Here is a 23457-nt window from a genome sequence, read left to right on the forward strand (position 1 = left end):
TGTCTATGTAAAAACTAATAAAATGGAAAAATCCTAATGAACAACCTTTAAGGAAATATCTACTAAGTCGATTTAACTAAGGGGAAGTCTTGATTGATGATACTTGTAATACTTTAATGTTTGTTTTTTGGTAACTTAAAAAAGATGTCAAGCTGTACTCTTCTCGTCAGGGCTGACCATTAGTTTCCATTGAAAACAAACCACAAACCACATTGACTGTGCAACCGATTCAAAGCATTAATTCACACACAAAAACACCCTCACAAAACCACAGGAACCCTAGCTCGCTGGTGTCCTTGACAGCATGAATGATATCTGAAAGCTGCATGTGATAGGCAGACTTCAGAGCGACATATGATTTGCATGAGTCAAAGCAACAGGGCACAGAGTGAAATGTCAGGGACTGTTTCAGCACTGGTGTCCTTGATACTATGAATAATATCTGAAAGTTATGTGCAACCTAACTACACTTACTCTTCGACACCACTGTCTCAGTTTCAAAATGACCACGTTTCATTTCCAACATGGAGGTCACGAGGAAGAAGTGCAAATCAGTTGCCACATTCAAATAGTTACTACGTTCAGTCATGCTATGACACAATCAAAAACAGAAATTGGCTTCTAAGAAGAGTTTCGCTTTTCCATTTGAGAACAACATGCACTTTAATCCACGGCATGTGGTTTGAACATGGTTTTGGTTTAACTTTGCATTTATTGTTTTTGTTGTTGTTTGAAGGTTCAGATAAATCCAGGTAGTTTTATGACTCAAAATAATAGCTTTTAGAAATACCTCAGTACTTTTTGAGAGCATCATAGAACAATACTGATTTCCTAAAAGAGATCACAATGTAACCAAACGGCTCTGTAGTCGCAGCTGACTTTTCGTCTAATTTCTCAGTATGGCCTTTGATGACACATCACAAGAACCGAGAAGTTGTTAGCTTTGTATGTTTGGGGAATAGTTCTTCCCTGTTCCCCTTTTCCACAGAATTGTAGCATATTTTGCATTTCTACGCATTTCAACTTGTCCCACAATAGCATAACTTTTCACCACATCTGCACATTCAAACTTTGTGACAAACCCAAGCTTTTTAGTCTACCAAGGGTCACATGGTGTTCTTTCTGTCACTACAAGCTAGTAGCAAAAAGTGAGACCTTTGAAGCAAATGTGACTTTTGGCAAGCGAGTTAAGAGGTTTGCAGTCTTGCATAGCTTTATTTACTGTAATACTATTCCCAAAAGTACAGTTTGTTTAACCTGCTTGATTCTCTCCTGAGATGTGTTGACCTTAGACCTTTAACTGCACAGTCAGAAAGCAGTTACAGGTCTGTGTTAGCTGGACATTACTCAGGATAACCTTTCAATTAGTGATGTTTTATGTCATGGTATTTTGACCCACCTTTAATGGTTTTACTTTTATAGTTACACTGCGGTCATTTCCTGCCTTGGTTTTATTGTTTTATTGTCAGTGTTATGCGACGTTGCCCAAAAACATTCTCAAATAAAAATGATAAAGTTGCAGTTGTTAATTATGAGAGCACACTCGGAGCAAATCATTTAAAATCAAGATGGTACAATTGTTATTTTTGATATTTTCAGAACATTTCCTCCTCTGAGAAAAAAACATATTTAGCAACTAAATGTTAACATATATGCAGGAGGCTGTCAAGCATGAGATGCATGAGATATTAGACTATCTGTTAGTAGACTATAGCTCAAACTGAGAAGTCCAATGTAAGTTCTATTTGAACAATCTAAATGTTATGGAAAATATTCCCAGTGTTAAAGAATAATTATTGTTATACCCTGCATATATACTGACTTTATTGCTAGTAACATGTTTTTAAGCTATTTTAAAAAAACGTCTGTGGTATATATATATTTTCCAGCATCAGCTACATCAGCAACAGCTGCATCTAAGGCTTTTGCTGGGATATTGTGTAACATCCAACTAACACTTATTAACTATCATTCTATTATAAGGTTTAGTTCAGCACTCTAGAAAATCCCCCATGCACAGTCTATCCAGAGAAGAGGTTTCTATTAAGTGCTCTGTGATCCTCAGAGCGCAGTCACAAATTAACACCTCTCCATGCCACTACAGACCATGCAGGGAAAAAAAGAAGGACGATTGTAGTTCGCACTTCAACAACATTACCCATAATGCAGTGTGGGCTAAAGTCGCCGCACCTTCGCCGGGTGGAGCTTATGAACGTGGGAACGTCTGTGCTGCTGCTGGTTGCCGTGGAGTGAAAATTGTTTCAGGGGAGGTGATGAGACCTGTGCGCGGGGATTGATTAAGAGAAGTTAGTTGATAGTGTGTCGGCGGCAGTTTCTGAATCACCCGGGAGGCAGACTTGAGAGCGACAAATGATTTGCATGAGTCTCAGCAACAGGGCACAGAGCGAAATGTCAGGGACTGTTTCAGCCCTGAGCAGAGGGACGCGCGACTAGTACACCGCAACGCGGAAAATATTCAAGGGGGGAGAGAATGCGAATGGTGGGAAGATACCGAAATCAAACAAAATGGAAACGATGTAGCGTCGCTGCGGCATTTCATATAGCTAGAACTAACGTTAGAGTAGAGACTAGATAGCTAAGGAGCTAGCAGGTTAACTAACATACATGTAAAGTTATTCCCCGGAGAAGCTGAAAAGGAGCCCGGAGGCGTCTGTTGAATCAGAAGAGTTCATCAGTACTGCGAAATCCAAGAAGATAAACTAGAAGATGCTACGGAGAAGAATTAACCGTTTGGTATGTGTGACTAATATAAACATTACACACCCACATATACACACACATTGTTAGCTTCTGGCATCCTGCCTCTCCGGCTAACGTTCTAACCGCCGTGATTCTGCCCTGAAATAATGTAAGTTCCTCTTGACATTTTTCCCCGTAAATGCGTGAGAGGGCTGGCTTGTGTCAAGCCGTTACTTCACACTGAATGACAACACGAAACAGCTGTTGTCTCATATGATTGCTCTTGTTGCGGAAGCTTTTTCAGCCAGTTAGCTAACTGCTAGGTAAGTTCTTCCCTGCCAGGAAGTCACGACAGATGTTAAGTTGGTAGCTACACTCAGAGTCATTTAACTACACTTTGGGGTCACACACACAGTCAGACAGGGATTTCTATAAAGCAATTTTGTTTTCTGCCACGTAAACTTGCAACTGTACGTACATGAACAGTGAACAGAAGTCCCACCTGTGTACTGTTGTACGTTAAAAAGACTCGAGTCTAAATCTCAATTAGAAGAGCATAGTCTATCTGTCTCCAGAGACATGGCTGCTTTTCTCTGAGGACCCAAGTGCTAAAAATATGCTCTCTTATGAGGAGCAAAGCCATACTTCAAACGTTATGTCTCTTTTAAACCTTCATGGTTAGAAGTGTAACAATTGGTCAGTGAACATGAAAATTAATCAGCAACAATATTGATAATCATGTCAGTTAAGCTGTACTAGTAAAACACACTTTTCATAGTTTCATATCCTTTTAAATAGAATATCTTTGGATTTTGAATCCTTGCTGAGACAAAATAAGACATGAAGTTGTCACCTTGACCTCACAAAACTTGTGATGGACATTTTGTATAATTTATTTGACTTTTCAAAGACTAAATCAATTAATTGATAAAGAAAATAAATGTTGGTTGCAGCTCTTGGTAGGATGCCTAATAGTAGTTCTGTATTGTGCTACAGTTGCTTTCTGCTATAATGTTACTTTGTGTCCAGCTTTTGTTCAATATAAGTTGGTATTTTGCCAACCTGAACTGCCTTGACATCATATTTCCAGACTGGTCAATTTAATTCTTACCCTTTTAAAGTTCATCCATTGGTTTCATTGCCCTTCTTCCGCGTTAATCAGTCATGAGTGGACTAGTTGAAAGTGGAGTAACTATCTGCAAGGCCAGGTTTATAAATGCTAAGCCGTCTTTACGGCCTCTTTATCATCCCCTTATGCACCGGTAACCTGTTGTCAGCAGTGGGTTGAATCCCCCACAGGCTATGTGAGCAGTATAGATATCGACAGTGAATAAGGGGAAGCAATATAATAATTATAGTGCCTGACCCTCCTCCTGGCCTCTCTCTAAGTGTTGCCAGGTCAGCTGATTTTCCTGCTTCTGGAGAGGATTGCTGCTGTAATTTCTCTTCAGTGTGAGCTGTAAATAATATTTTGTGCGAAGCAGCCAGCCACACTGTCACTGATGCACACAGTGCTGTTATCTCAGGCGCGGGCTCGCTGCCTCCTGATTCACACACCCTCCCCTTGCCCACGGGAGGTACATGTACATCATAAAGAGAGAGAAGGATGGAGAGGAGGGGGGGGGGGGGGGGGGGGGGGGGGGGGGCAAGTGACTGCTCATACCAAAAGGCACTGAGGTGGCCTCATATGCCTCACTTGACTCCCCCACTATGATGCACTGTACCACTAAACCCTGAGTGTGTCTTTGGAAAATCATTAAAAATGGCTGTTAGAATGAGTGAGATTGGGCTTTTTCATGAGGGGGGAGGCTCCAGAGGTTGTAAAGCTCTGACAGGAATGCAGAATCACAGAGTTGCCTTTGATGTTTGTTCAAGCCCTTGAAGGCAGCAGTGTGATCTGTGAGAGGTGGAGCCTGGTGGAAATGTGATAGTATTCATTGAGAACACAGGAGACGCATGAAAACACCATCGCCAAGGCGGCACCTCAGTACGGTTTTTGCACCATGGTAACCAGTAGGCCCCTGCCTACTCACACAGTCGAAATCACACTAGTGAAGTTTATGCTCTATATTTTGACTCTGTTACAGTAGCTGATAGTCCTTCTGCTCAGTAGTGAAGTACACACAAGCTTCTGTAAAATGGTCCAGCCCTGCACAACCCAGTTAGACGATGGAAGCTTGACAGGTTCTCTTATTATGTGCACAAAGGCAGGAAATGGTCATACTGACACTAACTGAATTGCTTTGTGTCAGGCTTATATAACAATAGGACTTAGTGCTAACAATTATCACTTATTGTATAACAGATTAATTAAGAATAACAGTGTTGATAATCAATCACTTAAGTAATTTGTCAAGCAAAATTGCCTAATTGCTATTTCTGATGTCTCACATGCAAAGATTTGCTGTTTTTCGCAGCTTTATGTAATTGTAAATTGAACACGCTTTGGTTTTAGACTCTTGGTCAGACAAAACAAGCAATTGGGAGATGTGGACTCTGGATCAGTAATGAAAATTAATAATTAGTAGCAGCCCTAATATGATTGACAAATTTTAAGAAGGGGGAAAAAAGGTGAAATTAGCTGGACTGTTCCACGGCTGCAGTTCACATTTCCTGTGTGAAATATATTATATTTTGTCTTGGTAGCATGTTAAACTACCATGTGAAAATGTACTCTCATCAAATGATGATGAGAAGTTTCTAGCCTACATGTTCACACTGTGGTTTACATTCTGAGTGATAAGTGCTACACTTATGTAACATGACGTTTACACATTTATTTTTTCATACATAGAACATCCATCTTTTGATGCTATGAGTGTGTCTTTTTCTTGTTGCCAGATACATGTTGTGAAAATCCGATTTGAAGTAACTGAGGTTTCCCCCCATAACTAATGTATTAAAACTCTATCATGCAGATTCAATTGTGATTTGAGTCCTACGAATTGAATTATCAAATATTTTCTGTCATCACCTTTAATACTCAGGTTTGTTTGCTCAGAGTGCAGCACCACTTTGGTTCTCCGTTACCCCAGTAAGGGTTTTCCCCCTCACCCTTCTGCCATCCCTCTCTCTTCAATCTGTCCAACAGGCTGCAGGATGATGCACTGAGGCTTGCTTGTCTTAGATCTATCTCTACTCGACTGTGACCCAAGCACTAGTAGGCAGGCCCTTGCCTGGCAGGAGATGTTGTTATGAGTGAAGGATTGAAGGCTTGCATGTTGAATGTGTTTGGAAGCCCCAGGGCTCTGCAGACCTGTTTCTCAGGTCAGGTCAGCTCAGAGTACCCGCAGGTCTGCGATGTACACACAAACCTGCAAGCAGATACTCACCCACCAACACCAACAAGTGCAGACAATGTTGACATGCCTGCAGATTACACACAACAACACAGTAAGATCGTTGTTTTTAGAAACATCTTTTTGCTAATGTGACCACACATGGTTAAGTATATTATAAGAGGCTTTTGCTGCCTTCAAGGATGGTCCCTTTTCCAGAGTTGAGAAGTCGTTCTTTCGACTACGGTGTGTTTATGAGCTTTTAATTCATAATGTGGAAACAACATGGACGCTACAAAAAGATGTGTTGTAATTTGTCCCAGACTTGTTGCTGCATCAGCACGTTCCCTAAAAGCACTAAAATATTGCTTAAGCTGACCTGTTATCAGGGTTAATACTAATAAATACATTTTCTAACTATTAGATCATTCTATGTGGACAGCAACGGTTACAACTTAATACCATATTACAAATTACATGTGAGCAAAAAATTGATATGCAATACGTGAACTAGTAAAAAGTTTTTTTGCCATCAACCAAACGTTTACTTTCGTCCGCCATGTTTCTGTGTACATGACGTCAACTTTCAGCAAGTCGTTTACCAAAATATTCCTGTTGTTGTTGTTCTGACTTGAGGGGGCATACATGTGAATTTTCCTGTCAGGAACACATTTTTCTGATTATTCCAACACCACATGAATGCCACATATATCTGGTATCACTTTTTCTGGGGGTTATTTGTTCCACAATAAAAGAGGATGTTTTTTTTTACCCGCTGCTGTACAGTACTTTCATCTAAATTGCAAGTACTAGGATAATGAGTCTGATTTGCAGCATTATAAGCACTCAGTGATGTCAAATGTACCTCATGCTTTTTTCATTACTGTATTTTGGTCTTGCTGCATTATCTACCATGCTTCATAATGCTCCAAATGTATTTTTTTATATTGCATTCAGATCAGTCTTGCTTTTATACACTTGTCTGTGAGCAGCTTGTAGCACCTGTTGGAAACATATTAAGGGCTTTTATTAACCGATGAGTCCTCAAACAGAGTTTTCTCTCTTGGGTGAGCAGTTAGAGTAAGAGTGCATCTGAAGGCCACATACCATACAAGGCATGTAGCTGCCATTTGATTTATTAGGCCTGTTTGATTAGGAGAGATGCGTATTGATTAGAGCTGTGCTCAGTTTTGCCGCCATTAGTCTTGCACCGTGCGCTGCCTGGCGAACAGAATTGCTTACTCTCATTTCTTTCTCTTCCTTCCTCTCTCCGTCTGTTCTCCTGCACTCTGCCCAGTAATGGAAACCCAGCCAAAGGAGCTCATCTGCAACACACAGCAGGATAATAAATATATTTAGTGTGGGGAGGGAGGCGGTGTGAGGGAATAAGCGGCCGGCTGTGGGATAGCGGGGTGATAAAATATAGTGAGGGAGTCCAGAAAGCCCTGCGTGACTCAAAGTGGAGTGAAACCAGGGGGTGGACCTGTAGCCTCTTTGCACCTGTCCATCTCTCTCTCCGCTGTGCTTACCTAATGGATGCACTCCTTCAGGGTTTCTGTGGTGATTAACATCGGAGTGGGTGGGTCGGGTTGGATACAAGGGGACCGCGGATGGCTTTTTGTGGCAATCTTCCACTTCCTTTTAAAAGCTAGGTTGAATTCTCAGTTTGTACCTCTAAATAATTCAGGTTGCTTCATTTATTTTGAATTCTCTTCACATCGCTCCTCCCTCTCCTGACCCACGTATCCTCGCCAGGCTAGCGGCACTCAAAATGCATCCTCGTCATCCATATATGTATAAAGGCTCATCCAGAGATTTTCTGTGCCATGCTCCAGCTCTAGCATTACCCAGAGAGCATTCGCAGTGAGATGTGAAGAGAATGCTGAGATGTGTGGGGGGATGTTTTTTTTTTTTTTTTTTTTTTTTTGGTGTGTGTGTGTGTGTCTATGTCTCACTCTGTGTCTGAGCACGGAGGGAGGAGGAGAGAAGACGGCATCTTCTTGATGTTTCATCATCCCAGTTTTTCATTGTCACCTGAAATGATAGGGTACTCACTGACACAGAGAAGAGGAACAGCAAAGCCCATGTGAGGATTTAACGAGTGCTGGAAGACATACGAACATGTCCCCTCCCACACACACACACGAACACACACGCACACACATAAACACCTAGGTTAAGTTACAGCCTACAATGATTATCTCCACTGCAACCCTCCAGCTAGGAAGGTAGTTTTTCTGAGTTGCAGTGAGGAAAAATGAGGCTTTTTAATGTGGTCACACTTCAGTGGGAGGAAACGCTTGGTGCGAAAACCCAAATCGACCATGCCCTCTGAGCAGAGGAAGACAAGAACCACATTGAGTTTTGTCATTAGTCTCATTGGCCCCCTATGCAGTGTCTAAAGATAATTAATTGAATAGCAATTACAGCCAGTGTAGCCTCGTATATTATTAAAGATAATGTCATCAGTAGGGCTGTAGCTGAGATGGAGATTTTTTTTAAAGCTTGTCAGCATTAGTATATACTGTAAATTCCTTTTGTTAGTATTGCATGGCTTTCTGCCAGACACAGTGGGTGGGGGGAGTTAAGTTAAATTACAACCCATACGCTACACAGAAACCCCCCCCCCCCCCCCCCCCCCCCCCCCCCCCCAGCTGGATCAAACACCTTCATCTAGGTAGCTGAATCTGGTGATATGTCGCACACACGCACACAAAAACAGCAGAAAGAGCATGTGCACTTGGCTGGAAAAACCATACTCCATTTATGGCTTCGCTACTTTAAATTCTCTTTAATTATAGATTAAAGTGTGACTAGGCTGCAGCTCAAAATGTGCTCACTTTTCCTGGTCTTAAAACATTAAGTGTGGCGATTTTCTATATAAGAACCCTTGAAAATAATTCACTTTTGTCATTTTCTCTAATAGTCAGGGAGCTAACTTGTCTAGAGCATGGTACAGTGGTTACGGGGACAAAGTTCAAGCAGGAGAAGGTGGAGTAACATATAATCTTAAAACCAAAGCCTAAGTAAATGAATGCTTTGAGACTGTGAGCCGGTTAAAAAATAACTTGCCTAGTGAATATGAAAGGCTTGTGAGGTGCAGCCCTCTGTTCAGTCGAAGGTTGTGTTTTGAGGAACAGCGTGTGACGGATAAACAAATGACCACAGACCTCTGTCAGCATTGTTTTTTGAGGCTACCAAATGATTGAGGAAGCAGCTCCCATTGCGAGGTCTAGATGAGTTTCCCCTCCTCCCCATTGTCGAGGGACACAGTGTAATGTAGGCCAGTACCAGCCTATGGTACAGTACACTCTGTGTCTTGTACAGCTGCAGCGATGCTAGTAGAACAATGAGCCTTTGCCTATCCACAACAGCTCCTTAGGATCAGCCCTCAGTTCAAGTTGGACTATTATTACTCTGTGAGGCTATTCATCACTGTGTGCAAACACTGGACAGAGGAGAGAGTAGCCTCTGGTATGGGGTCTTTATACTATGCCATAGGCCAAGTGTTGGTGAAGCCATGATGGAGGTAACTCCTGTTTCACTATGGGGTAATGGCTCTGCTTTTCATTTTGATTTAGTAGGCTAATACTCATAACATTAATGTGGATTTTTTTGAGAGAGATAGTCTATTTGTTAATTTAATCGTTATATATTATGGTCTCCTGCATCGCGCCCATATCCTTTCAACTAACAAAATACTACTTATGCTGTGGCAAAGTACATGGAAATTGGGAAATTTGGCAACAGCAATGTTAACAGTAAGTCTGGTCGTTCTTTTCTTACCCATCCAGAGTGATTTTTACATTTACATTTTTTTACAAGTTTCAGGTGTATAGTCAACTGAAATTGTTTTAGTCGGCCATTATTTTTTTCCTTTTTATTTTGAGTTTAAGCTGACCTGCTTGCTCGCTCCTTTTCAGCAACACCCTGCTTCACATTAACATCATTTTCCCTCATTTAAAAAAAAAAAAAAATGTTGTGATGTTCCACTCATTTTAAGGAAGGAAAGTGACTAATATTTGTAACACAGTGGTAATAAACAAGTGGGTAATTTAGGAATTGGCATATGGACAAAACATGAAGACTACTTTTCCATATATGAGGAAAATATTTGTTATCATTGCTTTTCGTAGATTGCTGAAAATGATAAAAGCATAAACAAACTGTAGCCACACGACTCAAAAACAAATTTTAAGACGTGCTGAAGAGACCTGTAATGATATTTCTTAGATATTTGGAGATATAGAGGGTACACTAAGAAGTTAAAGTAGTTAAATTTAACAAAGGATCTTTGTGTTGAAATTTGACAAATCAGCCCGCGGGAAACAGCCATATTAAGAACTTGTTTGTTGCACAGGAAATGCAACAAAGGGGCGCTTATTAAAGTCCTTGTAGTGACAGTGACTGCGTTTACATGCACAAAATATTCTGGTTTTTGCCCTTATTCTGATATTCCTACTAAGCTGTTTACATGGCTAATGAATATTCCACTAATATTCCTGTTAACATGCAGAGGGTTTTCAGGGTTTTCCTCTGCTCCAGTGGGAACACGAATCACAACATCTCAGCAGGCAGTCAAGTAAACCAGCGAGGTGAAAAACATGAGTGAGCCGCTGCCTGATGTGTATAAGTGATATTGATATGAATGATATTATAAATTTATGGTTACAGGTACATCCAGTACAAAGGTTGTCCCATGATGTTTACTACACTGCTGAGTGTTTTTTTCCGTGCATCACACCGAGTCATCACCGTTTATCCATGGCTGCATGTCAGGTTAATAACCAAAAACCCTCCATCCTCGTTATGGAGAAAACGTGCTCTGCTTTTCCAGCCCGTCCTGAGCAACTCTCCACTCATTCCTCTCCTCTGTCTGCCTTCTTGCTCCAGTGTATGTCATTTTACCTGCACAGAGGTAAACAGGCAAGCGGGCCGTGTGTCACAAACTGCAGTAAAAACACCAATTGTGACGCATTTTCTGAATGCGCTGTATATATGTCCAAAGACTGCTCCTAAAACTAGAATAATACCTGCATATCCCACATGTCTTAATCAGAAAATGCTACTTCTGGAACATCCAAATGAAATATGCCTTTTACATGAAATGTAAAGTTCAGAATATTGTCATATTCATAATAATAATAGAATATTTAGTGTGCATGTAAATGTACCCAGTGACAAACCTTTAATTCAGGTTTGATGTTAATGTGCGTTTGTGCTATATTAACTTCAAAAGATGATGTAGGCTCTGTAAATTCACTGCAGCCAATGCAAGGAGCACTCGGATGTGTAATCAAAACTGAGAGAGTTACAATTAGTGATAGAGTGAGCATGCTGGAAGAGGACATGCAAGTGGGCTGACAAGAAAGAAAGAGAGAGAGAATAAAAGAGAGGTGAGATACAGTACCGCAGTGACTAACAGCACTGACTCAACGTGTGGATCTTTCTCCTTGTATTCAAATATTAATAACACTATTCAGCCTGTCATAATAGAAACTTTATGTTGCAGTTAGGCTGTTGTCATCAACATTTTTGAAACGGTTTACTTGAGTTAAGGCGTTTGCGCTGACATTTATTTATTCCATCACTCTCAGAATACCATTTGATATAGAGGCCTAGACTCTAATGTAATAGATCTTCTCTTGGGGCTTTTCCTTCTTAAGGTTTCTCCTCTTTGTGCTGAGAGGAAAAAACTGATGATGATGAGGTACTGCACTAAATGGCTGATAAGGTTGACCTGCGATGAATCCACTTACCTTAGAGCAACATCATAAAACCTGACAGAGTAGATAAGATGCATTTGGAGTAGATGTTGTTAAGTTGTTGAATGTGATAAAGGAGTGAGGCATGCACACACGCGCAGAGCCTTCCTTTTTCTGTTTTTCATGTGCTAGTACAACTGTGTAAGAAATTAGAGTTATGCAACTTGGTTCATTTTCACCCAGGGAATTACATGAAACGGATACCAAGGTCAAATGGGAACATGGAGTTTACAACAAATCTGTCGTTCTCAGTATAGTTCAGAGTGCTATTAGTACACGCGCAGGACATAAAGAAGTACAAGCGTAGGTCCCCAGTGCTCTCTCTCCTTCGCACAGCTCCCTCACACCTCATTAAATGTGTTTAAGTAGATTTTCTAAGTGGATTTTTTTTTTTAAGCTTAATGGCACAGCTCCTGCATTCCTTACTGACTGAGCTTGTTGTTTTTGTCCCTTTTACTGTTACAAAACCACAACAGCAGACTGATCTTCTGATTCCTAACTGATTCTCTCAGGCTTACTTTTTTTCCATTTGCTTCAGCACTTTAATAAGAAAATATTACAGCATTGATTTTGTTTGACCACAAAATCTATTTGTGTCAGGGTAAATACTTACTGTGCCACTGTCATGCCTGCTGTCACTAGCCTTTTTTTTCTTCTGTGCATGACGGCGTCTTTATTTGCTGTTTGCATAGAGGTGCTTGTGAAATTAAGTTGCTTGACACCTAACAGACCTCGTCTGGAGATTCAGTGCATATGTATGCTGACTTGGCCGCGCTTCAGTTAAATGTTAACGGTGGGCTTAACAACTAATCAGAAGACACTTTGCTGTCTAAGGCAGCCCTAAAAGCCAGCACCACTTCTCTGTCAGACTTGCAGGCCATAAATGGCAACATGTAGAAACACTATGTGAAAGGAAACTGAAGTTACCATTTCATTTTTGGATGACTCACTTGTTGATATCACAGGGGTTATGCGTGACAGTATGTGACCACTGAATGATAAATGATTAAAATGTAATGGACTCCCCACCAGTGAGGAGCACTTAGGAAACTTCTTGGATGAGAGGCAAGTGGTGAAATGTCTTAAAGAATAAAAACCGTAAATCCAATTGCCTTTAACTTTAGCCGTATTCAGACCAAATCAGGCAGTGCGGCGAAAAACGCCGCATCTCCCATTCATTTGAATGAGGGTAGTGCGTTTAAGCTGCAGGGGTTTTGGTTGCAGTGGTGCCACACCGGCCTGCGGCGAGAAAGTCGATCCAGGATCAACTTTTGGAGAAACACAACCCGGCGTCATGCTGCGGTGGCCAATCACAGCTGGTGATCAGAGCTAAACCGTGCCATGAGGGAGGACAGAGATGTTGTTTCACAGCGGTTATGTTCTAGAGCACATCCACACCTCTGCTCAACCCTGCGGTGGACCACTGTAATGCCTGATTTGGTCTGAATACAGCCTTAGTTTTTATAGGTTGCAATAGCCGTTTGTGTCTTATGGCATCAATTGATAAGTTGATCAACAGAAGTTTATTGGCAACTACGTGGATAAATTGATAAATCGTAATTCTCAGCTTCTGAAATGTGTGAAATTGCTGCTGTGATGGAAATTTTTTCCCTGTCTTCTGACATTTTATAAAATAAATGATTAATGTAAATTAATTTACAAATAACCAGCGGATTAACTGATAATGAAAATGATTGTCGGTTGCAGACCATATAATATTGCATTAACTATCCACTATCCCCATAGTGCTCGTAGTGGAGTTAACTAAGATTATGTTTGACAGGGTGGGATTGCTGTGTGGTCGAAGTGATGCACTGACCCACTCATCTGCAGAAGAGCCCCAGCCCAGCCTACTTACATCAGTGGAGCCGACAGGTTTCCTAGCTGAGATGATGTGCCATCATCTGCACCATACAACAACACAGACTGCAGCATCATAAAGCAGTTAAAAAACCTTTTAAAAAATTTTTACAAATTTTTTAAAGGTTTTACTGTCTAAATTTTATTTGTTTGTACTGGATTGCAAAACAGTGTACAGGGTTACTCAGTATGCATCTGCTCAACTAACAGCAGGCAGATTGTGACAAAGTGGATAGTCACTGAATAGTAAGATGCTGTGACAGGACGCAGCATCATCAGACCCGAGTCATCATTGTGAGTTTGGCAGTAGCTGAATGCAGCCTTATATTTCCCCAGCTCTCAGTGGAGCACCTTACCCCCCCGCCCCATCCCAACCTCTGCTCATTTCACAATGTGTGCATAATTTAATTTAGAGCGTAATTTAATGTAAAGTTTCAGGCTCACTCAATTCTCTAATGCACCATTTATTTCTGACCGAGCAATTACACCTCAGCTCAATCGAGCATTGGATGTTTGCTTTATTGATCTCTATTCACGTTTTGCAGCTGATGCCTTTTCATCAAGGAAGAATCTACTGTGTGGTATTGACATGCTGGCACTTGACTCTTGGCCACTTTTGCTTTACTTGCTAACATCATTGGCATTGAATGGCTTTGTTTGACCTTTGACAATGAGGCAAAGATGATGCAATCAGTTCTATATTTCCTTACATTAGCATTTCTTGTGCGGCCTTCGGCTCACTATTTTGGAGTTGAGCATTGAAATCACGTAACCGCTCAAAAATGAAGTGGGCCCCGTGGTCCGACCCTCATTATATTTAACAGTGAAATCGCCACCAAATCAATGGCCATTCAGTAGTTCTTTTCTTATCTTTAAGACCCCAGGACATGGACTACTTCCTCATTTTATATAGAATCTAATTTCCAGCTTGAATTATGTGTGCTTAGGTGCCAACGTTTCTTTTTGTGAATCAGCACTGAGGCCCACAGCTCGCTTATGTAGGTTGTGTTGTGGCAGTAACAATGTTTGTTCAGTCTACATCAAAACTAGCGTTTGTTTATCTGATAGGACTGCGACCTTGAAACTGTGTGCATTACTGTGGTTCTTGTGCATGATCAGTCCTAAAGAGATGGGCACAGGTGAAAGATTGGCACTTGCAGAAGCCGCCAACTAATACTGTTGACTGTCTGACCTGTAACCCTCAAGTACAAGCCAGAGCCCTTTCCTGGTCCTTTGACTCGAGGCTAATTTGTTTTGTAAATTGTTCCTGACTTGCATTTTTTTTTTATTTTGTCTGCGCAGCGCTTTGTACATGATTGCTTTTCCTGGCCCTACATTGTTTTCTAATGTTATATTAGTGATTTGCAGTATAGCGTATCTGAAATGCTGATATTACATTTGTAGATGACATTTTCAGAGTACAGAGAGGAGGGATAAGTGCCAGAAACACTGCATCTGATTCAAATAAATGAACAAGGGTAGTACATGGTGGTGCTCTTGGTTTATTGCTCCTCCTGGGGGCTAGTTGTTGTTTGATATAGAAAACCTGGATGTACTCGTGTCCTTGGATCCTGTTGTACTTCCTCTCTCTTGTACTCTTTCTCCCTCTCTCTCTCTCTCTCCCTTCATCCTCTGGCAGCCATGTCCGTCCGGTCCTGCTGAAGGAAATGTCAGTGTGAGCTGAGCGGGAAGTGGATGGTAGATTTGACAGCCATACTGAGGTGTGAACATTGCTGCTCATGCATAAGGGAGCATAATCTAAGCCTGTTGGCTCCCTTCTTTAGTCTGGACTGGAGAGAAGATGGGAAATATTTCATAATTAAGACGTGCAATTTGATTCAGATTCAGACAACTTTATTTATCCCAGAAGGGCAATTCAGTTTCAGAGCCTACCCAGTTCACATAAATAAATAAAATAAAATAAAATAAATACAACTCGGTCAAGCAGCAGCACTCCAACATACACATCAACATGTCAGTGACAACAGATCAACAAATTTTACGGTTTATAGTTTACACGTTTGCAAGGACTGGTCCACATTTCACTTACTGCTGTCAGTATTTAGCAGCCTGATAGCAGAAGGAATTAACAAATTTGAATTAGTTTTCCTAGGGGGCGCATTAAAGAGAATTCACCAGAAAGAACATGGTCGGATTGACTAATGATACCGTTTGCTTTCTGGACCACACGTTTCTTCCAGAGGGAGCACAGGTATTTCTGCTGGACTCCAATGAGCTTGGAGCAGACTATTCTTGTCCTTCACAGACAGTCCATTGAACCAGCATATGAAATAAAATGTTAAAAGACTTTCAATAAAAGATTGATAGAAGTTACATAAAATATTATCAGAGACACTAAAAGAGTTCAACTTTCGCATCAGGTGGCCTTTTATTTTATGTTATTTGACCATTAACGAGAAGCAAATGATTGCATAAACTGGTGTTGCTGTATGTAGGCTATGTTTTTGTCCTCCCATGCATAAATTAGACCCTCAAGTGTTTGAGGCTATTCTCTGATCTACCCTCTTGTCAGAAACAGACTTTGGGCAGCTTGCTGTCCAGGTGGCCGACGTAATTCTCACATTCCCTGGCACTGGTCCAGGATCAGATGTTCATGGTAATCTGTCCCCTCAACCCACATGTTGCTAGCTTTTATATGAGATAAAGCAGATCCCCTGCCTGCATAACCTTAATAATTTACAGGCACAGTAATAGCTGCACAACTTGTACTTATGCAGAGAACTCAACCACATTGAAAAAAACTGGTGGATAGAGGTCTTAATTTTATAATGTTTTTCACCCTCAGAGGCGAAAAGAACAGAGAGAATGGTACAAGTTTATTTTCCACAGGCTGATTCTGAGTGTTAGTTTGTAACTTTATTTTAAGTGTGATGAACATGATACAATTTGAAATAATGCGTTTACCTTAGGTTCTTAGGTTAAAAGTGTCACATCATGTGAAATTATACAACATTAATAAACAGGAACAAAACATGTATATTTGTGTTGCAAGTGGCTTCTAGGGCTGCGTACCATAGCTGTGAAATTTCAGTCTTATGCTTAAACACAGCTCAAGAAAAATTAAAACTGAAGAGAGCAATAAACAAAGACTTGAATACATTTGTACACTGTAATATATGTTCAAATATGGTACTCACTCAAAACCCAGTGTCGATTAAAAATGCGCTCTTCAAGCATGCACAGACTTGCTGATTGAGTTACATTTACGTAAATGCCTCACAGTGGCTAAGACATGCTTCATTGAAAGCCATGTCCCAATTCCTGAACGTAATTTAAACCTTGATGCTGGAACTGTGGGAAAAGTGGAACACTAGTTACCATCACAAAATTGTGTGTTCAGGTGTTTGCTGTCACACACACACAAGCATTTCCCCTTTGCTGCATGAGTGAGAGAAAAAAGAGAGAAAGTGCTTGAGTGAAAAACCTTAATAAAAACTGGGACTTTACATGTTAACATTGTTATGCAAATTATTTTTTCCATCTTCAAACTCCAGCAGGTCAGACCCTCCTTCAGTCTTGTGTGATCTCAAGGATCCACAGTCTGTAGGCTCAGACTGTCCATGATAAAGTCATTATGGATAAAAAAAAAAGCATTGTCAGGTTCATGTATGATTCCATTTTTCAGCCTGACCATAAATCTGCCATGGCTTCAAAATGATGCATTTTTTGCATTTCCGGCTCGTCTGCTGCTCGACACTTAATGTTATAACATTTGAGCAGAAAGCACCAATACAAATAGAGATGTTCCAATACCATGTTTTCCTTCACAGTACCAATTCTGATACCTGAATTTGCGTATCGGCCAATAGCGAGTACTGATCCAATACTGTTGCATTAAAAAAAAATAAAAAATTAACAGCTGTATACCACTAACCTTGTATGGATGTAATATGATTGCTGTCTTTCATGTGATGCATCTTCAAATGCTTTAGAAGATTGCTGGTGTTCAAATTGGCAACACTATAGTGCCACAACTTGAAACTAAAGCCTTGCATACTGTGCTATTACACGATGCCTTTTTACTGGTGGGACTTTCCAGTGTAAAATATTGCCAAATTGCTGACATTTTGCTGACGGCTAACATTACACTATTAACTGGAGATCAGTTCTAAAACAGTAGTTGCCATTGGCTGCACAGCGCAGCTTGCTGTGTAGGCTGCTGTTTTGGAGTGAAGAAGAAGAACTGATTTCTGGGAAAATTGCTGTTTTATCTGGATGTGAAACTACTTTTAAGTTTGTTAATAAATTACTATTGGATCAGTGTATAGACTCCCGTACTTGCAGATACCACATCCAGCATTATATACAGTATCGGAGACATTTACGATACTTGTATCGGAACAACTCTAAAGAACAGTTGCGGGAGGGCACTGATGATTAGTGTCTAGGAAAGCATTAATGGCTTGTTTTGCAGTGGTGACCAAAGCTGTATCTTTGGCTTAGGCCAGTTTAGGCTTAAGTTCTAGGCTACACTTGCCCTCCTCCGGATAGAAAAAAAAATGGTGTGCAGTTGTTTATCATTAAAGAGCCCATTTAATGGCAGTCATTCTAAATGGTAGTGACGCACTAATGTGATATGCTGGATTAATATTTATACTGACCTTATTAAACTGACTGTTGAGGCATGACTGAACCACATGAAATACTGTCTCTTAGCCACCGTCATTATAGATTGATTCATTGATTTACAATATAACATTTGTAGGACAACATAATAAAAATTTGCATGAGCATAAAAAGAATGTGGTTTATCAACATCTCTACTTATAGATGAGAGGGGATGTGTGGTTACAGCCTCAGGTTACTTCACACACTCAATTCCATACAGTTTAAAAAACCAGAAAGGAGAAGACCTCTCTGACTATTAATCACTTCAATTCCTTGTCTGGGTCTACTCAGTTCCTTTTTGGGTCATCATTTACAGTATACATTTGTTCTTGAAATGTCCCCAGGCAGAGTTCCTGGAAAGCAAGGTCATGACTACAACCTTGCTTCCCTGCCTTGCTCTGTGAGTCACCCTACCAGCCTTTTATGGAAGAGGAATGCCCAGGCCACCTCATGTTGAGGGGAGACCAGAGTGTCTCTGGCTCCTGACCTGGTTCTTTCCTCTTTAATACATTTATACATTAGGCTTGTGTGTGTGTGTGTGTGTGTGTGTGTGTTTGTGTGGGTGTGTATAGATATCACCCTGCCATCTGCATCACGACAAGTCAGCTCAACCCATAAATCTGAGCACAGCACCTTTTCTCCTCGCTGCCCACATTTATTACTCGTTTATCATCGATGAGTGACCACCTGGGAGAGAAGAAATTCAGTTATAGTCCCTGCACAGTTACTATTTTGGCCTGTTGACCCTTGTCATACTTTTCCTTTGTCCCCTCTCTGAATTATTGGCTTGTGCAACACAGTTTTTCAGAAGAATGCTTTTAAGATTTTTTTTTTTTTTTTAATTTTCTGCACCACGGTAGAAACTGTAATCTCTTAATTCTTGCCCTCCAAGTGGAATTCAGGCCTTACCAGACTTGATTTTTTTTTTTATGGCCACAACAAATCCTTTGTGATCATTGTGGATTTGCTCCATCTGAAATAACACTGCACCATAAAATAGCTCTTTTGTTTTCATTGATTTATTCTATAGTCGCCATGCCTCAGATGGGAGAGTCAAATTCCCTTTTATCCGTAGATAATTCTTGTTTCCTGCATGATGTTCATTTTTTTTTATGAGCTTGATTTAATTGAGATTGGTCCATGTCTAAAATGACTAATATGTCATGTATTTCCTTTTCTCTTTTCATCTTTATCTCCTCCCCTCTTCACTGCTTCCTCCTCTAGCTTGGCGGTGATGAGAGAAGAGTAGACAGTAGGACTATCTATATTGGTCATCGGCAGTGTTCTGCCAGTGAAGCTTTCATCCCACCCAAGTTCTGTGATAACAGGATTGTGTCCTCCAAGGTAAGAAGCACATTCACATTCATAAGGCAGGGCTCCTGTCTGGCCATACACCAAACTGAAATTCATACACCTCCGTTTGTTTCTCAGCTCCTCTGCGTATTATGTTGCACCTGCCCTCGGGCTTTCCTTCTCTCTTATCTAACACTTGGAATGCGAAATGAACTCTTGCACAGTCCCGACTCCTGAGCATTCCCATGTTTTCCTTTCTTTATCCCTCCTCCCACTGCCTCTCTACATGCTTGTCTTCACTCCCAGCGGAAGGCGATTATTTGTCTGTCAGGGGAGCACTGGCTGTGGCAGTGAAATACATGGCTGCTATTAATGTACTGGCAGGGTGGGCAATTCAGTGGTTTCCCCCTGGGCTCTGATAGACCGCAACCCCCCCCCTCCTCCCCCATTAAATCTCACCCCGCAGTCCTGTGTCAGTGGCAGGCTCACGCAGGTGCAGGCTGGCTGGCTTATGGATATGAAGGGTTGAAAATGATGGGGAGGGGGAGGAAGCCGGAGTGAGAGTAAGACGGCAGTGGGATTTATAGTGGTGCAGAGGGTCCCAGTGAGGATGGGCCAATCAATTGCCTCCTGCCAGTATGTCAGGGTAAACAGTCTTTAATTACCCCGGCTGTAGTGTTTATGCTCCTCCATGCCTCTGCCCTCCATCATCCTGTTGCTTTTGCACTCTGCAATGACCAATCTCCACCTCTCCTCTCCTGCTCTCCTTGCTGCTGCTGCTGCTGCACCATCACACTCAGCCACCCTCACCGCTAACACCCCGCCCCCTCCACCCCCTACCCCCCTCCCCTTTTCTCATTACTTTCACTCTCTTTTCTCTCTGGCAAAATGAGATGGGCCATTCTGCTGCGGCTGCATTTCAACACTCTCCCCATGCAGACATTCCCCTTCATAAACAGCGGCTTATTGCTGTTTCTGTGTGAGTGAGTGTGTGTGTGTGTGTGTGTAAGTGTGTATGCCTGCATGCTTATGCATTTGTGTTTTTCACCCGGATACTTTGTTGTGTGGTCCAAAGTTACCAGCAGGGTATTGTTGAGCTGTCTCTTAAGGATTTTAAGCAGATAAAAGTCTTGCTTTAACCCTGATGGTATCAGCAGTCACGGCCACTTCAAAACATACAAAAGATACAGAAACCGTTGCCAACTTGATAACTTCATTGGCTCTCCATTCAAGAGAAGCTGGATCAAGGGAATAAATCTCTAATTTGAATCAATACAATACCTGTGGTTCCCTAAGGGTTGTCTCCCTAGGCTGTACCAAGAAGAGAGACTACAAGCTATTGAAGTTGCCTTTTCTCTTTCCCCTTCCCCTGCGCAGACAGAATACACAAATGCTAGAGCCTATTAATATTGACTGCTTCCCTAATATCTCTCCCCTTGCCTTTCTCTAACCTCCCACTGTAAGTTAGGTTGAAAAAGGTCATGCTTGAATGGGGGAATAACACAGCAAAGAGCAGTATCAAAGATCAGATCTCTGTTTCTCTGTGACTCACAGTACATACATGTTTTTTCTTTTTCTTTTTCCTTCTGCAGTATACAGTGTGGAACTTTCTACCAAAGAACCTGTTTGAGCAGTTTAGAAGAATTGCCAATTTCTACTTCCTTATCATCTTCCTGGTGCAGGTAAGGACAGGCTTTGTTAGTGTGCCAAACCAAACAAAGTGAAGAGTTTTGTTAATCATTTTTCAAATAATACTGCATGGATGTCTGCTCTGTCTGGGACTGTGCTGTTGTCAAACAAGTTCATGTAGTCAGGTCCTGTGTGTGCATCTGACCTTATCAGACCAACACCTTAAAGTTGAATCATGTTGATGATCAATCTGATTGGGTAAATGCATCTCATCCACCTTGGCCTTATTTGGTAGACCTACAGTACTGATGCTTTCAAAAATAATGCCATGAATAGTTTTTATTTATCAATGAACTTCATACAAAGTGCAGTAAACAGAAGAAACCTAAATTAAATCAATATTGGTATAAGTGGCTTTGCCTTCAAAACAGCAACAGTTCTTCTCGGTACACTTGTTTTTCAAGGTAAGGTCGGTTGTTCCTGCATCTTGGAGAACTTGCCACAGTTCCTCTGTTGATTTAGCCGTCTCAGTTGCTTCTGTCTCTTCATGTGATCCCAGACTGACCCGATGATGTTGAAATCAGGGCTGTGTTGGAGACATATCATCTGTTGCATGACTCCTTGTTCTTCTTGTCACTGAAGATAGATCTTTATGACTCTACAAACATACTCTTGTATGTTTGTAGTTTCACAATAAATTCTGGACCAATCAGATGCTTTTAATATCTGATGTGCCTTAAATGTTTGCACAGGATGTACATGATATATATATCCACTGTATAAAACGGGGTGAGGAAGTGTTTGTCTATTTGCATATGGCCAACACAGATGTGGAAACAGTCACTTGAGAGGAACTGTTTGCATGAACTGTTTGCATGTTTTAAATGGTGTGAAATTGCTATGGCTTCCCTTTAGGCTTGTGCAATGTGGTTTGAATTGCAGTAGTTTGAACCCTTGCTCACACTTCTAATCTATGTAAAGAAAAAAAATATCACACTAACTTTACTCTTTCACTTGTATGTTTTACAATCAAAAGTTTCTCACCACCTTTTTGCTATCGTTGGTCTCGCGTATATGTCATTGTTAACTTGTGTTGTGTGTGCTGCTTTATGCTCATAAGTGGAAACTGTCAGCTGGCCAAGAGCGCTGACTAAATTGCAGCGACTGGCATCCTTATTCCCCTGCTCTGTGCTCTTAAGTGACCTCTCTCCTCTCCTCCCCTCATGAATGTGGAGAACATAAAAGAAAAGACCATTTGCTCCCTCCATCTGCTCTTGCTCTTCCATCACCCCTTTTTCTGATCCACGGAGAACCTCTTTCCATCCAGCCATAACCTAAACTATGGCTGCAAACAGCCCTTTTGTGTAAACAGGTGCTGGTGTTGGACTTGCTCTGGAGAGATGTGCTTTCTCCAGTCACATACTGACTGAATGAGCTCACAGAGTGACTGCTCCCAGAAGCCCAGAACTGTACTAAATTGGGAAATATCTCTTTGTAAAGTAATTCCATCATTCTCGTGTCAATAGCAGTTCAATTGCACTGTTTATTTTTCCTCCAGCCCTTGCTTCCACAGTTGACACTCCAGCCTTTATTTTCCAGTTTGTGTAGTTCGACTCTATATCATCCTCAGCTAAAGGACATAAGTGCCGAATTCTGAACAGTTGTGAGCTTATGTGTGAAATTATCGTGAGCTAATGCAGTACACTTATGTGGGAGTAAACCATCAGGCATGTTTGCATCACTCACACAAATTGCCTATTGCTGCGTGTATGCGCCAGGATTATCCGAGCGTGATGTATACAGTGGAGGCTGTTTGTTTGTGTGTAAATACATTGCATGTATGTGTATGTGATTGCGTGTGTGATGTATGACTCAGTGGGTGTCCCGGGTTTGCTGACGGTGTTTACCCAGGCTGCAGCGTGGTTGGCGTTTCTCCTCTAATCCAGCCTCTCTTGAGGGGTTCCTTATCCGAACCACTCAGTTTACCCGTGCAGCCTGCTATTATATCAGAGCGAGAGAGAGGATGAGAGAGAAACAGGTACACAGACCCTGTGTGCACTCATTTTGCACTTGCATCTCACAGATGAAAATAAACCTTTTCACTTCCCGAGAGAGGTTTCATGCAAATGCTTTACCAACTGCCAAATGTCATGCATCCTCCAACTCTCTCTTTTTTTTTTTTTTCTTTCCCTTTGTCATCTGGTCTCCTTTTTTCTGTCTTTCTTTCTCCCTGTCTGTCTCTCTCCCTCACACATTCCCCCCATTTCTCTGCAGCGCTGCACTGCTGACGTCAGGAGCCAGGA

General features: G+C 41.3%; 1 protein-coding gene across 4 annotated transcripts in view; it reads left to right on the plus strand.

Moving 5' to 3' along the window:
- Nucleotides 1-2190: 2190 nt before the first annotated feature.
- The window catches only part of atp11c (ATPase phospholipid transporting 11C), a 43354-nt gene continuing 22087 nt past the window's right edge, over nt 2191-23457 (plus strand). For 2 of the 4 annotated variants that reach the window (XM_042418611.1, XM_042418612.1), the window contains exons 1-3: nt 2191-2754; nt 19457-19576; nt 21118-21207. In XM_042418611.1, the coding sequence (XP_042274545.1) occupies nt 2728-2754; nt 19457-19576; nt 21118-21207 (237 nt within the window). In that variant the 5' untranslated portion in view covers nt 2191-2727. The remainder of the gene's footprint in view (nt 2755-19456; nt 19577-21117; nt 21208-23457) is intronic. The other 2 variants (XM_042418613.1, XM_042418614.1) reach the window with 1 other exon arrangement.

Source organism: Thunnus maccoyii, chromosome 8 (assembly GCF_910596095.1).
Source record: "Thunnus maccoyii chromosome 8, fThuMac1.1, whole genome shotgun sequence".
NCBI lineage: Eukaryota > Metazoa > Chordata > Actinopteri > Scombriformes > Scombridae > Thunnus > Thunnus maccoyii.